The following is a 16,853-nucleotide window of genomic DNA, read 5'->3' as shown; positions in this document are numbered from 1 at the left end:
TTGTGAATACCTCTAATGCCTGCTTTTGGAATTTCTCAATTTCCTGTCTCAAATTTTCCCTCTCTCTCTGTAAATCATTAATCAGGCCCTGCAGCTCCAGGGTCCGGGCGTTGCTGATCTGCAGCTGGCTCCGGAGCTCCGAGATGGTGGCGTTTTGGTGGTGATCAGCCGTGCTGCGGCTCTGCTGGAGGTCGTCGTACTCCAGCCGGAGGTTCCGCAGCTCCCCCTCAAGCAGCAGGTGCTCCTTGGTGAGGTTCTCGGTCAGCGACTGCAGCCTCTCGATTTCGATCTTGCTCTCGTTCAGGCTCCTGCTCTTGTCCTCGACGGCCTTCTGGAAGTGCTCGTTCCGCACCTGCGCCTGCCTGACGTTCTCCTGCTCCTGCAGCAGCTGCCGCTGCAGGGCCTCCACGTCGGAGGCCAGCCTACGCAGCTCGTCCTGGGTCCTCTGCTTCTCCCGCACGTGGCCATCCAGCACGTCCCGCTGCTGCTGCAGCTCGTCCTCGCTCCTCTTCTTGACGACGGCCGCCTGCTCCAGCTGCTGGGTCAGGCTGGTGACCTTGATGGCCTGCTCCTTCAGGGACCTCTGCAGGGTCTCCAGCTCCTCCTCCAGCGTCTTCCTCCTGAAGGAGTCCTCGGAGGCCGCCCTCTTCAGCCACGTCAGCTCCTCCTCCACCTTCTGCTTCTGCAGCTGTAGCTCCTTCAGGGAGCTCTGGAAGCGGGCGGCGTCCTGCTCCTTGACGGTCCTCTCCTGGGACACCCGCTCGTAGTCAACCCTCAGGCACATCAGCTCCTGCTCCTGTGCCTTCAGTTTGCTGATCGTCTCTGTGGCGCTGCCGTAGGCCTTCTGCAGCTCACACTGCACCCTCTGCCACTTGGCGTTTTCATCCTCCAGACACTTGCGCTGCTTTGCTTCTGTCTCGGACAGCTGCTTTAGCCTCTCTATCTCCTTGTTTTTATCCTGGATCGTCTTGGCGGCATCATCCAGAGACTGCTTGTACCGCGTGCTCTCTTCCACCCGCACCTGCGTGACCTGCTTCAGCTCCACCTCCAGCTGCTGCTTCCGCTGCGACATCTCCAAGCCCGTGGCCTTTTGCTGTTGGACGTTCTCTTCGACCCTCCTGAGGTTCTCTGTGGTCTGGGCTAGAGCGTTCTTCAGCTTTGTTACTTCTTCCGAGAGGCTCCGGTTTTCCCTGGTGAGAGTGTCTATCTGGGCTCGGTAGCCGCTGGTGTCCTCCTCCTTCTTCAGGGTGAGCTGGTGGATGGTCGTCTTGGTGATGTTGATCTCCGTCTCGAACTGGTTCTTCAAGCTAATGATTTCCTCATCGTAATTGTTCCTTACCTTAGCCAGTTCATTCTCATATTCCCAGCGGCGCTTGGCCTCCTCCTGAAACTCAGCTCTGAGTCTTTCGATCTCCTTGTTTTTGTCCTGGATGGTCTTGGCAGCCTCCTCCAGGGACTGCTTGTGCCTGGCGCTCTCCTCGGAGCGCTGCTGGATGACCTGCTTCAGCTCCATCTCCAGATGCTGCTTCTTCTGCAGCATCTCGGAGCCACAGGCCTTCTGCTGCAAGGCGTCCTCTTCTGCCCGCCTCCGCTGCTCCGTGGTCTGCAGGATGCTATTGGTGAGCCGGACAATCTCATCCTTCAGATCTCGATTCTCCTTTGAGAATCTATCGAGCTGGTTTCGGAGATTTTTGGAATCATCCTCTTTTTGCATGGATATCTCCTTGATGGTAGTCTTTGTGATGTTAATCTCTGTTTCGTACTTGTTCCTTAAATTACTCATCTCCTCATTATAGTGGTTTCTTACCTTTGCCAGCTCACTTTCATATTCTCTCTTCCGGGTACCCTCCTCCTGCAGAAGAACCCTCAACCTCTCTATCTCGAACTCCTTCTCCTTGGTGGCTTTCTCATACTCCATTTTCTGCCAGTCAAGGCTCTCCTTCTCGCTCTGCCTCGCCTTCTGCAGCTGGTCATAGTCGTTCTTCTGTTGATCAAACCTGTCTTCCATGGCTTTTCTGCTTCGCTTTTCATCCTCAATCTCGTAAGTCAGCCGGGTGATCTTCTCATTGAGCTCTTTGATTTGGCCGTAGCACTTGTCTAGATTTTGCTTGGCTGACTTGCCATCCAGCTCAGCCTGTCTCTTCAGCTCCTCCAGGCTCACAAGCTTTGCTTTGAACTGGGAACACTCCGCCTGGTATTTCTGCAGGTTCTGATCCAGGAATTTGTTCTTACTGCAGTTTTCAGAGTTGGCGTCTCGGCACAGCCTGAGCTCCTCTTCCAAAACTTCGATCTTGGTATTTTTCAGCTGTGGAAGGGAAATCAGAGAGCGTGTTGAAAGAAAGACGCCTCACATCATAAGAAAGAAGTGGTACTTCCTCCCCCCCAGACCAACGTGCTTTCTCATTTCCTGTTACACACCTGCACACACACAGACAAGCACGCACACACAAGCACACATGTAGACACTGATACAAGGCAAAAGCTACTGGACAAAAAATTCAAGAAATCTGTATTCTTGTCATAATCCTTCCGTCAACTGCTTGCGTGATCTTAGTAAGGGATCTACCCTCTCTGAGTTTCAGCTTCCTCATCTGTGAATGAGGGAATTTCTTCCAAGACCAAAAGCTTATGATTTCCTAAATTATGTTTCCTTTATTTCCAGGTATCAAGTAAGTTTCCATATAAACTCAATTCGAATATTAGAAATGAGTAAATTAAACAATAACTCGACATGGAAAATTCAAATCCAGCTAGCCCTGGATGTTCTTCTTAATTTAACACAAAGAAAGAAAGAAAGCAAATTCCTTGACCAAACATTAAATGAAATTACTGGGGGTTATGGCAAGGTAAAATAGCTATAATTTTGAAAATATTACCTGAGTGCATTCCGAGCAGTGTACTGGAGAACAGGACTGACACATGATTTATGAATAAACTATATTATACTAACTGTTTAGAGGAAATACAGTTTTACCAATGAGTATGTCCAAATTCATGTTATAACGAGGCAGTAATAATTAAGTTCCATTCTATTTTCTTTTTTGATCCTCCAAGGAAATAAAGTAAATTACCTTCAGATCTTCCAAACTCTTCAGCATCTCACTTAAGAATCTGTAATAGTCTCCAGACCTTGTAAGAAGTTCTATGTACCGAGCATGGATATCTGCAGCCTTGGAGAAAAGAAGTGCAAGGAAAAATCAAAGGTACTGCATTCAAAAGAAGTCCTATGCAAGGTGACCAATTCTGTTTTCTAAAACAATCCAATAGTGAAATTATATTTTAAAGAGTGAATTCCCTTCTTTCACCTGTGCTAATTCCAAAATCCAATAAAAGAATAAAGTGCAGTGAAACAAAGGGCCAAAAACCTCACATTTCATCCTCATCACTCCAGGGTGTTCCCCCTAAACCATCTGATGGGTGATGTTCTCTGACACCTTTGAGAAGAAGTTGTCTTTTAGAAATCGACTGGATATTTTCCACTCTTTAAATGCCCCCCTCACTAAACCCAGAATTTAAGCCCAGTTTCTGCAAAGATTCTACTGTATGAGCAATAGTCCCAGACTTCTCACTGATCATTCCCTAAAATGCATTATGCTGATGACTTACACTAGAGAGAGGATAACCTATTAAACCTTTTTGAATGGATACCCTATAGCAAGAGATGAATTCAGGGAGGGTAGGGAAGACAGGAAGGGAACAGGGAAAAGAGAAGATGCAGAGGGAGGGGCGAGCTCTAAGAGATGGGTAATGACATATCTACCTCTTGCATAATCACCCCAGAAGGAGACTGAACGATGGTTCTCTTGACAGGTATGTTCAGTAGAGTTTCCAGTCCTGAGGTGTATGACGCCAGCTGCAGTTCATAATCCTGCAGAATAATAACGTTTCAGAAAAACATACTTAATTGACTTAAAAGGAGTCACTGATGGCTACAGTTCCCCAGCTTTAAATCACCAAGCTGTACTTCTAATGTCCAACCCCAAAGGCCATCACGTGCTGCTAGTGTCCAAGCATCATATGACACTATTAAATGCAAAATGGACACTATTTATATGCAAAATGGAGATCTCTGCACACACCCCCAGTCTAAAGGATGAAGACCGGCCCATTCCCGTAGATATTGCCAATGTATAATCAATTCAAGCTAATGGATAACAGCATTTACAGTTTGTTCACGAGAGAACATATAAAAACCATAATCGCTGTCCTCAAGAAGTCTGTAATCTTTAAAGTGAATCAGAAAATAACGTAGTTAATAATATTCTTTTATAAAAAAAGTATGGAACACTTCATGGATTTGCATGTCATCCTTGCACAAGGGCAGGCTAATAATCTCTGTATCATTCGTTTTAATATACGTGCTGCCGAAGCAAACACGGTTAATAATATTCTTGATGAAACATCAGCATTCTTCGTGAAACCAACATACCTTAATTGAATTTGCACAAAGTTCGGCAATTTTTTGTACTTCTTCTGATTTGTCTCGTTTGCCACTTATATCACTGTGCAAGTTCTATATAGAAAAGGAAATATTTACAAATGTTAAAATGTACACATATTTTAAAATAAATGTTTTTTTCACTCTTTAACCACTGTAACTTGTTTTTTTTCCCTCAGTTTATGACTACATGTTCAGACCCCATCGTCTCACAGTTAAACCTTGGGAGATGAGCAAGTTTTCTAGTCAGAAACTAGAAGAAAGATCTTCAACTTCTTATGATCTAAGAGGTTACTATCTGGCCGGCACTCTCTTCTGGTCCTATCACCTCAGTTTATAAAGATACTTTACTATGACGGTCGTTACATTATTTCCATGTTCACAACTGCATTTCTTTGTAAATATCTCAATTGCTTTTCCTCTGGACACTATTTAAGCATTCACAAAATGGACTAGTAATAGTAAATATTTATCATTTCATGAAAATATACATGCATCCCCATGTTCACAGCAGCAGTATTTACAACAGCCAAGACATGGAAACAACCTAAATGTCCATTGACAGATGAATGGATAAAGAAGATGTGGTATATAGACACAGCTGGAATACTACTCAGCCATAAAAAAGAATGAAATAATGCCATTCGCAGCAACATGGATGGACCTAGAGAGTATCATACTAAGGGCAGTAAGTCAGAAAGACAAAGACAAATACCATATAATATCACTTATCTGTGGAATCTAAAATATGACACAAATGAACTTATCTATGAAGCAGAAACAGACTCACAGACAGCAAGAACAGACTTGTGGTTGCCAAGGGTGGCGGGGGAAAGGATGCACTGGGAGTTTGGGGTTAGCAGACATAAACTATTATATATAGAATGGACAAACAACAAGGTCCTAGTGTGTACAGCACAGGGAACTATATTCAAGATCCTGTGATAAACCATAATGGAAAAGAATATGAGAAAGAATGTATATATATGTATAACTGAATCACTTTGCTGTATACCTGAAACTAACACGACACTGTACATCAACTATACTTCAATAAACTTTTTAAAAAATGTATCACTTTAAACCTAAGTACTGCTATGAAAACCAGAGGAAAGTACAGCTTACACCCAGTGACATCTATGCAATGACAAATTGCCTTATACCTTCTGCTCGTTCAAAAATCGCATGACCGTGTTGGAATCGCCAAACTTCATGGATTCTAAGTTATCCTGGCAGCGTTTGGCATCAAAGAGCCATTTGCAGAAAGTCTGATAGTTATCACGGTAATTCCTCAGTTGCTTGATTTGTTTCTCCAGGTCCCATAATCTGGGGCAAACAGAGATAATAAAATTATTTAATATTGCTCTTGCTCCACAAAAGTATTTAACACAGAGTTACCCGATGACCCGGCAATTCCACCTGGCACATACTCAAGAGAACTGAAAACATACATCCACACAAAAAATTATACATGAATGTTTGTAGCAACACTTTTCACGATAGCCAAAAACTGGGAACAACCCAAATATCCATCAGTTGATGAAAGAATAAACAAAATGTGGTATAGCCATACAATGGAATATTATACAGTCATAAAAAGAAATGAAGTACTGACACGTGCTACACCATGGATAAACCTGGAAAACATTATGTTAAGTGAAAAAAAACAGTCACAAAGGACCACATATTGTATCTTTCGATTTATAGGAAATGTCCAGAATAATTGGCAAATCTATAGAGACAGCAAGTAGAATGGTGGCTGTTTGGGGCTGGAGGGTTGGGAGGAAATGGGGAGGGACTGCCAGTGGATATGGGGTTTCTTTTTAAGGGTGATGAAAATGTTCTAAACTTAGATTGTGGTGACGGTTACACATTCTGAATATACTAAAAACCAGTGACTTGGACACTTTTGGTGGGTGAGTTATACGGCATGTGAATTATGTATCAATAGAGATGTTTTTAAGAAGCACTGCTAGTAAAATAAACTACAAGCAAGATTCAGGAGATGTTTTTAAACCCTCATTTGCAGTAAGGCATTTCTTTTGTATAAGATTTAATTTTCACAAACTTTTGGAAAACGCTCCCTCAAAGGAGCTACTCCTTCCAACAGTTGTAATAGGAGTTTACAGGTCACGAAAGAGCTGGATCAATGGCTTCCATTATTTCCCTAAAACCTGAAGTGCCTATGACACAGGTTGGTTCAAGCTTGGCTACTGGATATACTCTCTTCCTGTTGTCAACAAAGCTGCCCACAGCCAGTGCGTGAAGAGAGCTCCCAGGATGCTGAACTCACACACAAAACAAAACCACTGTTTTTTATAGTGATGACTTAAAGCGACATTATCTTGGGAACAACCAAATGGGAAGAAAGTGTGGAAGGAGGTTGGCACACCTGTAGTCTATCTGTTTATCGATTCTTTGCCAGCGATCTGTCAGCTGTGTGACTTTTTCGCTGAACTTGCCCAGGTCCAGGTCGTACAGTGGATACTGCTGTGAAGTCTGGGAGTAGATCTGCTGGGCTTTCTGCAGTTCTGTCTTCATGGTGGCCAACAAGGACTTCTTCAAGTTCAAGTCGTTTTTAATTTTCTGTCACAGGAGGAAAAAAAAAAAAAAAAGTACAAATTAACCTCATTTCCACTTGATGCTACACCGCAAGGAAAATATATCTACTGATTGCATCTCCCTATATTTACGCCAGTGACCTAGTTCCTTGTGCCGACTCGTTAAAAAAAAAAAAAAAAGGATTCGATGTGTAAATTAGTTTGAGAAATGCTACATCATCACACTCCATTCCGTTCCTGAAAAATTATAAAATCTATTAACCTATTAAAGGTTCTGAGAAGTACTACAGTACCAGCTTAACTGTGTTTAACTCGCGTTCCCCAGACTAATCTCACCACGAACGACTTTCTCACATAGGTCCTGCCAACACGCCCTGGAAAACAGTGTTCTAGAGATAACGGCTGATGTCAACCACGTGTGGCCAACGAAATCCAGTAATCCTCCAAACTCATGAAGACTTAGTGAAACTCTACCACCGGGGACTGAGTAGTCCTGTATTCTTTCCCACAAACCGGGCCGCTCGCTGTTCAACCCTTCTCCTTACCTTCAGTCCACAGCGGTGAGCATCCATTTTATCCAGATCCAGGCAAACTGTCTCCTCTTCAGTAAGCCTGGCTTCGTAAACCTTCAGCATGTCTTCTGTCTGGAGAATGGCCTGCAGGAGTGCTCTCACCATACACAAGCTGTCAGGAGCCAAAGAGGAAAATAAAATTGCCGGCGACATAATTAGACTTGGAAACTCTCTTGGGCTCTTGCCACTCTTCATAAAAGGGAACAATATTAAAGCAGATAAAAATTTACTCTGCTGATTTTATAAGTTGTGGAGCAATACATTTTTTCCCTCTTTCATGACTCAGAACACCATCTTGCATCAATGGAAGAAGTCTAAGTTCTGGCCTTTAGAGGATGCCTTGGCTGGAAGAGACAGTTCAGAACAATGGGATTGGCACCCGAGGCTGGAGGACCCTCTCTCAAAAGCACAGAAGAATGTGAGTGAGGCTCCAATGAAAAGAGAAACCATAAGGCAACAGCTCCAGCAACCAGCACATAAAGCAAATGAAGTCTCAGAAAACGAAGCTTGAGAAAAGCCAAATATCTGAGGTCAGTGTCAGTCGCGTTTACCTATTTAAGTAGCCGTCTGTAACGCCATTGATATTTTCCAGCTTCTGAAACAATCCAAATACCTCATTCTGCAAATAGCAATATTTTTCCGAACCTCTGAAGTTAGCTAGCATGTCCTTCAGCTGGTTGAGAACTTGAGCAATTGCTTGAGAATCATTCTGTAAGCCCTGTCCAAAATGAAGGGGAGCGCTTTTGATTTAGCTGTATGCTTCTCACCGTCATTCATGTCCTCGAAAGGCCCACAAAATGTGAACAACTCAAGTGAGAGTTGACCTTTCATGTCCTTCATCAGAGAGGCCTTACCAGCACTGGGTAAATGTGACCCTCTTCCTTAGAATATATACCTCGGAGACCCCAGTGCAGTGCCCAGGCCTGGCTGAGCGGAAGAGATCGCTGAGCTTGACACTGAAACACCTGGGCTGCAGTCCCAGCTCGGCCGATGGCTTGCAGCTCTTACCCCACCCCTTACTGTCTACAAGTAAGATCATTCTACCTGTCTAGCCCACATCATAGATTGTTTCAGGCAGAAGCCAAATTAATGTCTGTGAAAACTTTCGAAATCTACAAAGCACTACATTGCAGAAAAGGAAAAACACTGCAGCCAGACTGAGCGGCCCACAAACTAACAGCAAAGGTGGTTTAATCCCCAGCCTGGTATCTTTCCACAGATTCGGCAGCATGGGAAAGAAAAAAGGAAATTGTGCCAGAAGCCTCTTTTCTTGAAAATGAAGGTTTCTTGCCTATAAATATTTAAACCAGGAGGTCTTTACCAGTTCACAGTTAAATATAAATATACCTAGAATCAAGCAAAACATTAACGGATACCTACCTTTAGCTCGTTTATTTTCACTGTGATGTGGTGCGAACACCCTTGATCTGCCAGAAGGACGTTTTTAAGGGTCATTCTGCTCTCACAGAGCTCCATCTGCCTGCGAATCTTCTGGAGCTCTATCAGCAACCACGTTTCCCGCTTGTCATTTTCTCTGTTGGTTTCAATTACTTTATTATGGTTGACAGCTTGGCAGGAACCAAGATGAGTGATTTCAGTTGTGGTTACTGTAAAAATGTTAGGACCACAAAAATCAGAGACTTCTTGGCTAGAAGGGCACAAGGCCTCAAAAAACCATCCATGCTGCATGAAAGTGTCGCTACTTCCTTTGATTTGGTTCTGAAAACCTAGCATCTCGATGACTTTTGATATACGATCTTTCAAAGAAGTGATTCTGCAACTAGTTTTTGGCAAACTACGTACTTTCTTTTGAAAACGGCATGTACGGTGGCTGCAAAGAAGGACTGGCTCTAAACCCACCTGTTTGGTGCTGGGGGTGGCCGGGGAGCTGGATGACCAGGGCCTGGTAATGCTTCTGGGCCTCCGTGAACTGGGTCTGTATTTTCCTCTTGTCATCGTCTCCAAACACCTCTGAGCCTTGGCTGTCTCTGATGAACTCTTGGTAATGTAACTCAAGGTCAGATATTGTCTTCGTGTAATCTTCCTGCCGCATCGTTTTCAGCTGGAAATAAACCAGGCGGGGCGTGTTTCTTGGCCCCAGAGCGTGGCCAAGAAAGCTTCCCGGGAAATGCACTACTCTGGTGGCGCTTGAGGCAACGCCCCTCAAAGACCCATTAAGACAGAAAAGGTCTTTGAGGATTTAGAGCTTGCACCTAAGAACCATAGCAGTGGGTTGTCAATTTTCTTCTGCCTATGGAATTTTCTTCTTCAAAGGAAATAGGACTCAGAAGCCCCAAATGTCAAGCAGATCACAGCAAAGCTGCTCTGACTGAAAAGAGTTAAAGGGGTAAAGGGAAGCCCCAAACTTACCCATTCCCTGCCCCTCTCCGCCCTGCTGTCCCTGTCATCCCAAAGGACTCCCTCACCTGGATTCTTGGGCCACTACCTGAAAACCACTGATCTAGGGTAACTAATGCTTCCAAGAATTCAATCCCACCTTTTACTTCTGTGCTAGCCAATCAATAACTATGCCCTCACTTTCCAGTACATCTAAGGAGAGTGGGACCCTGAGTATCACAGGACCTCATGCCTTTCCCACAGGGACTTCTGGCTTGTCCGGTAACTTTAATTAGTACTTCTGTTTGTCTCTTAACCGGCTGGGTGCGAATCCCTCCCATCCTGTGTTGGACGGACTAGAACCTCTAAGGAAGGCTGAGCCGACTCTCTTGTTGACGCACAAAAGCATCAGCTGCACAGCTAGGTTTGCCTGGTAGAAACTGCACTTCAGGGAGCAGCTGGGGGGCCCCTCCAGGCAGCGGGTGGTCCTGAGGACGTACCTTGGCGATGGTCATGGCCTTGATCTTCTCGATGTCGATCATGCAGTAGTGCCAGGACACCAGGCTCTTCATGTTGATGTAGAGCTGGTTCCACAGGGCCAGGATGGCTTCATAGTACTGCTCGATCCTAGGAGGCACAGAGGGAAAGCACGCTAGCCCGGCTCTCCAAGTTCATCCCAAACGGGAAACCTGGCCACGCTCCCCCGATGGCACAGAAAACTCAAAGAACTAACAGAGCAATGGGTGAATGGGGCATTTGCAAAACATTCAACATTTCAATGGATTTAGACTAATACCCAAAAGTACATTCTCAATGACCGACATGGGTTTCGATACATTGGAATCGTTTTGGTCAAAACAGGCTGTACAATTTGTGGTTGTTGGGTTGTTTGTCAACAACTTTTTAATTGACGGAGGTCTGGCGCCGTGCAGGCAACAGTGAGAAATGGGTCTCGGGTCACAGAACGCCTGCTGGAGCTTGGAAACGGGCTCATTGGGCTACTCTCACCCCACCCTGAGCGGGCTGAAGACTTCCATCATAAAAGGTTTGGAAGAATCTCCCCTGGACGGTCTGTCAAATGAATGCGCCACCTATTGATGGCCAAATATTGATGCCGAGTGCATTTTCTATTTGTGGCTACAGGCCAAACTACTGACTGTCTAAAAGGCAGAAGAATTTCGAAACAATGTCTTTAAAGTGCATGGCCAGAACGAGCTCCTCTATTGTCAGACATTCTTTTTCATCTTCCCATGATAAACACAGTATCTGCAACATAAAACCTCCAGACAATGCCAAGGGACCTTCTTCACCGGGTCCCCCTCTGGGGAGAGGTGACAGCAGTAAGGAGCGGTGTGTCTAAGTGTCTTGGATCAGCGTTTGCCCTATCTCTCCCCACCCGCGTTCATGTCACGGCCAGAAGGAAGTTCAAGACGTACTTGCTTGAGATGTCCACGGCCAGAGGGTTGGGCGGAGGAATGATGAGGCCCACGGAGGGCACGAGCATGTCCACGCCCCCCGGGCCAGTCACGTGCCACTTGCTCCGTTCATTATTGTCCTTCAGGATACACTCATCCCCTTTGTGGACGATTTTCTGCAAGGCAAGCAGCACCGTGTTTTGGCTTTATCCACAAGCCCACATTTTTATCTTTTTGCTCAAGAACAGAAGCAGCAGAAGCGACCATGTGCTGTTTCAGCTTTGCTCTTAGTATTTTTTGCCTCAATTGAAGCTGATCTTGACACAACCCAACACGACTGATGCTTTAAATAAGACAGGTGAGCCTACAAGGTGTGTCTGAAGGGAATGAGGTAGAGTGACTTTCCAGGGGACAGCCAGGGGAGTCCCCCGGTGAAGTGAGCAATCCTTTTGTAAAGCAGAAACTCAGTCCCTGGCTTTTCTATTTTTGTTGAGTATGTGTTTTATATTGTAGATTTCAATGTGTGGCAGTCACTTGTCTCATTCATTTGCTCTTAAAATTGTTAAATAAAAACAAAAAAATTTTGGTATCAGGTCCCCCGAAAAATAACTTCCTAAATTAACTCCAGCATCTAAATAGCTTCTTAAAATGGGTATTTAAAATATGCCAACTATCTTAACTACTAAAATGTAACAAGTTCGACATGGAGGTATTTCAATCTCCCTTTAGATTTCTTACTTCTCTCCACCCAAGTTCTAAAACCATTTCTGCGTGGTAGAATAAACTCCATTGTTTTAGAACGTTCATCTCACCAACTCATCACATTTTTTATTCCTTAAGTCCTCCATAATTTTTATAAGAAAATAGAGCTGTGGGAATTACATAAATAATGACTAAAAACAAGTCATCTTTCTATATAAATGTTTGTATTTACCACTGAGCCTACAGAACTGATGTGCTCGTTTAATGCATAAAATCCACAATGACATTCCCGTTACATGCAGCATAATGGCCACGTTTCTCTTTTTTTTTTTTTAATTTCAGAAATTTAAAGAGGGATCACAGACGCTAATTGCATATTGGAAGAAAAGAAGGCTTAAGCCTTAAAATAGAATTAGAATAGTTTAAAAATAACTATTGTCCTACTTATTTGCAACTATCATACAACTCAGAACAAAAATCACTGCATTTTTTCAACAGCTTGCCACTTTGTGTACAAAAGAAAGACATTTACTAGGGTACTCACTGAAACCTAAATTAAATTCTGCCCTGGACAAAAATCCATCCGTAAAGAAAGGGACAACTTTGGCAGCATTCTGACTAGCCGAGTACACACCTGGTCCTGTTTGTAGTCACAGAGAGCCCTGACAATAATGGGTTTATTGCTTCTGTAGTCCGGGTTCCGAGGTTTCAGCTGCACAATCCTCTTGGACTTGTTTACCAAGTTCTGCACCTGGCGCCTGTTTTCAAGGATTTTCTCCCATTCTTTCTGCAATTGCAAATAAAATCATACTCGAACATAGATACTCTCTGAAAGTGAGATAAAGACCTTCAAATGGCATTACTATAGCTATCATGACATTACAAATTAGATACCGCTGTAGCTGCATCAGCTGTAAAAAGCCACCAATTCATCTGTCGGCAGGGACCACAGGTACCTTTCATAAGAAGCCACTACAGAGGCAACACAGCCATGAATTAGGTGGGCGGGAAAGAATATCGCTTTGCAAAAAGGCTATGCTGACAATATGTGAAGTACGCTTTTCCGAAGGGATTTTCACATTACGTCATCGGTGTTCTCTCCGGTTTTGTTCTGAGCGCCCGTAACTACTGAAGCAGAAGTAACGTGCCACAGCAGCTGATCGCGCAAAGAAATGTATTTTGAGAAAAGCCACTGAAAATGAAGACAATGCTTGCTTGAGCTTTGGGTACTCGTTGCTCTATAGAGCAGTACAAATCCAGATAATCTGAATTGAGTCGGTGGGCGCATTTGTTTTATTCCCGGGTAAGGGCCTGGGGTCTGAGACAGTACCTCCAACACCTTGATCTGCTCCAGCAGATGCTGCAGGGGCATGTTCTTGTCACACAGGTACTTCTTCCTGGCGCAGTCTTGGAGGCTCTTCAGGTAGGCTTCCGTCGACTGGGCCTCTTCAAAAAACTGTTAAGGATGCGGGTGACCCCGTGTCAATTAAAAGCAACTCAATACGCGGCATCACCTAGTATTTCAACTTCAAGGATTATCTTCCCTACAAGTCTATCTGATAGGTGGTTAAAGGAAAGAATTACAGCAGAAAGTATATTAACTTATGTGACAGCAAGAGGCTACTTGAATGACTGGTAACCAATCTGTGCTCCTCTAAACTAAAAACCAATAAATAGTATCCACGCCGTAGCGTGAAGACTGTTTTCAGCGCTTTTTCAGACACATTCGGAAGAGAAGCTGTGAAGATCCAAAAGACAATTAAATGATTACTAGGTATAAAAACCTGAAAGTAGGCGGCATTTTCTTTGAGATGAACATCAATGCATTTGGTGATCTGAAGAATCCAGCTCCACTGTGTCTGGAGAGTATCCATATATGCCTGAAACAAGAAAACAACAGCTGTCTCTGCACCATTCAGCCATAGAGAGGCATCCATTATTTCATAGGTAGGTGAGCCTGAATGAAAACCATGAAGCATTTTTTATCTAATTCCAAATCAAGCAAACTTTTTTCTAAAAATTGAAACCAGAATTTCCCAACAGGGAACTCTTGGTATGGTAGAAATTAAATTTTAAAACCAATTTTGGGAATTCCCTGGCGGTCCAGTGGTTAGGACTCAGCGCTTTCACTGCCGTGGCCCCGGGTTCAATGGTTGGGGAACTAAAATCCTGCAAGCTGGGTGGCCAAAAAAACAGAAAAAACCCAAAAAAACAACTTTAACAAATGGATATAATTAGGAGTATTAGTCAAAATATTCATCCAAATGGCATGGCTACTGACCAATCAAAACAGAACAATCAGAACAGGGATAGCACTGGGGCACCAAGCCCTGTTCCTGTACAGCTGCTAGATCGTGCGGAGGTCCAAGGTGAAACACAGCAGGACACTATGGTCCTTGCCCCCCCATGTCCTCAACCTGCCTTTTGTCTGTGGAAAAACTTTAGCCAAAGAATAAGTTTAATCAGAGAAGTGAGAAAATGCAGAAACAAAGGAACAGTCCAACAAGACTAAATAACAATAGTTTATTCATTAAGCTTAGTCAAGGACCTTTAGTTCCTCCTCAAGGGCTATAGATAATATTCTGAACAATATCCTGTGAGCGGTCTAATAGATACTGAAACCCACACCAGGTGGAAGAAGTGAACTACATGATGACCAGACTGTAGCCATGACATAAGCTGCCACAGTTCTAAGAATTGGCCTCAAAGAAATGGGAACAAACCGACCCTGGAACTAAAGACTAACTGCACTTAAAACAATCAAGATGACGCTGATCAGACCGCGGCATGACTAATTTCAAGACGACTGTCAGAGCTGACTGTGCTGTTTCTACAGGCAGCCCCCTACCCCCATCGATAAAAGCTCTTGCCCCGGGATTGTTAAGTGGGGGGGAGGTGGCCTTTGGACAGGTTGCCGGCATCCAAAATAAAGCGAACTTTCCTTTCCACCAACCTTGCCTCTTTGTTAGCTTTTGAGCAGCAAACAGCTGGACCCCCCCCTACTTTCGGTTACAAAGGTACCTGCCCTGAAGAGGGCCTGTGGGGGATGAAGGCAGTGATGCTTACCAATTGATACGGAAATATCTGGATTTTTTTAAACAATCAAAATGGTCATACCAGCGCTACCAGCTAATGTCAGCCTTGAGCACAGCCCACAGATGGCAGTCTAGGGCAGAGGTCAGCAAACTACAGCCCAAGGGCCACATCCGGGCCACCACCTGCATTTATAAATAAAGTTTCACTGGCACACGGCCACAACCGTTCATCTACACGTTGCTATGGTTGCTTTCACACGACAACGGCGAGTTAATATCAACAGAGACCAAATGACCTGCCAGTCTAAGATATTTATTATTTGGTCCTTTCCAGAAAAAGCTTGCCAATCCCTGGTCTAGGGTATTGATAAAATAAACTTGTCATGGCTTTATGGTGGATAAGAACCACTCATCTGCATAGTCCTATTTTCGGAAAAGTGTCCCCTTTTTTCCCCCGGTAAGAATATAAATCTCACGAAGCCCACCTCAATTTTGTCTGAAGCTGGATGCTGACTGAGGACAAGTTGGTCACTTTCTTGTTTAAGCTTATTGAGCTCTTTTTCCTTCACTTCCAGCTGAGTCATGCGTACCTGCGAATAAAAGAAAATCAAGTCCTGTAGAACAAGTCACCGGCAGCCTCCCATCCCTCCCACCATTGTTAAAGGAAGTCAAACACAAAACTGCATTTTGGAAATGAACAATGTCAAAGAAGTGCATTATGTGTTCCTCAAGAATCTTAGCATTTTTAAGACCAGAAAGGATGTCTGAGATCATCCAGTAAGCAGCTGAGGCCGGACTGGTGACACGGCTTGTCTGAATTCACCCAGGTGAAGGGACAGAGCTACAACACACCGTGAGATTTTCTAATTCTCGGTTCTAAGCCACCACACTCTGCAGTACACACACTCGAGGATGTCTGACCGAACCAATCTCACCCTGTCTGCTGTCTTCTGAGATGCTAAGCCCTGCACTGCCTCTCTTAAGTCACGGAAAAGCCTTCAGAAAGGAATGGTTTTTCATGACCACTCCACTGAGGCTGAATCCCAGATAGCCGAGTAAATGATCACAAATGGGGCTTCCCTGGTGGCGCAGTGGTTGAGAGTCCGCCTGCCAATGCAGGGGACACGGGTTCGAGCCCTGGTCTGGGAAGATCCCACATGCCGCGGAGCGACTGGGCCCGTGAGCCACAATTACTGAGCCTGAGCGTCTGGAGCCTGTGCTCCGCAACAAGAGAGGCCGCGATAGTGAGAGAGGCCCGCGCACCGCGATAAAGAGTGGCCCCCGCTTGCCGCAACTAGAGAAAGCCCTCGCACAGAAACGAAGACCCAACATAGCCAAAAATAAATAAATAAATAAATAAAACAAAGAAAAAACAAAAAAAAAAGATCACAAATGCGTTCATGAGCGCCGCACGGCGCCCGGGGGGCTTACAGAGAAGGCCTCCTGCTTCTGGGCAATGTTGGTGTTCCTATCGCTCCAGTCGTACAGCAGCTCCTCCTCCTCGCAGTCATTGATCCACATGATCTCTTGGGACGTGGCCTGAATGATGTTCTGCAGCTGTCGCAGGTGGTCCATCCTCTCAAAGGATGTTTTCTGCTCAGGAAGGTCAGGGCAGCGTTAGGACAACAATATGCACATGAATGGCGCCCCCTGCAGATTTCACAGATAAACCCTCGGGGATCCCTTTTACCAACAAAAATCCCACGCATCAGTCAAATGCTAATCTTTTGCATTCACTGATCAGCTGGTGGGTGAAAAGGACCCACCCAAACTTATGATGAATAAGGGGTCAA

The 16,853-nt window shown here is 44.5% G+C and overlaps 1 protein-coding gene and 1 non-coding gene across 3 annotated transcripts in view; both read right to left on the bottom strand.

The window, feature by feature from the left end:
* The window catches only part of LOC118904192 (desmoplakin), a 42,055-nt gene that overhangs the window by 4,901 nt on the left and 20,301 nt on the right, over positions 1 to 16,853 (bottom strand). Inside the window, exons 7-23 of one of the 2 annotated variants that reach the window (XM_036870081.1) lie at positions 16,492 to 16,653; positions 15,546 to 15,650; positions 13,810 to 13,905; positions 13,356 to 13,481; positions 12,660 to 12,812; positions 11,345 to 11,499; positions 10,409 to 10,535; positions 9,432 to 9,633; positions 8,952 to 9,178; positions 8,123 to 8,289; positions 7,545 to 7,683; positions 6,831 to 7,024; positions 5,602 to 5,764; positions 4,430 to 4,513; positions 3,761 to 3,868; positions 3,072 to 3,170; positions 1,808 to 2,305 (exon numbers count right to left, since the gene is read on the bottom strand). In XM_036870081.1, the coding sequence (XP_036725976.1) occupies positions 1,808 to 2,305; positions 3,072 to 3,170; positions 3,761 to 3,868; positions 4,430 to 4,513; positions 5,602 to 5,764; positions 6,831 to 7,024; positions 7,545 to 7,683; positions 8,123 to 8,289; positions 8,952 to 9,178; positions 9,432 to 9,633; positions 10,409 to 10,535; positions 11,345 to 11,499; positions 12,660 to 12,812; positions 13,356 to 13,481; positions 13,810 to 13,905; positions 15,546 to 15,650; positions 16,492 to 16,653 (2,805 nt within the window). Of the gene's footprint in view, positions 1 to 10; positions 2,306 to 3,071; positions 3,171 to 3,760; positions 3,869 to 4,429; positions 4,514 to 5,601; positions 5,765 to 6,830; positions 7,025 to 7,544; positions 7,684 to 8,122; positions 8,290 to 8,951; positions 9,179 to 9,431; positions 9,634 to 10,408; positions 10,536 to 11,344; positions 11,500 to 12,659; positions 12,813 to 13,355; positions 13,482 to 13,809; positions 13,906 to 15,545; positions 15,651 to 16,491; positions 16,654 to 16,853 lie in introns of both variants that reach the window. The other variant, XM_036870080.1, reaches the window with a different exon arrangement.
* LOC118904569 lies at positions 4,274 to 4,377 on the bottom strand. Its single transcript, XR_005022023.1, has one exon. It is a non-coding gene; the product is annotated as a U6 spliceosomal RNA (small nuclear RNA).

This window comes from Balaenoptera musculus, chromosome 11 (assembly GCF_009873245.2).
Source record: "Balaenoptera musculus isolate JJ_BM4_2016_0621 chromosome 11, mBalMus1.pri.v3, whole genome shotgun sequence".
In the NCBI taxonomy this organism is placed as follows: Eukaryota; Metazoa; Chordata; class Mammalia; order Artiodactyla; family Balaenopteridae; genus Balaenoptera; species Balaenoptera musculus.
Note: the sequence above shows the minus strand (reverse complement) of the source record. Positions and strands in the feature narration are given on the sequence as shown.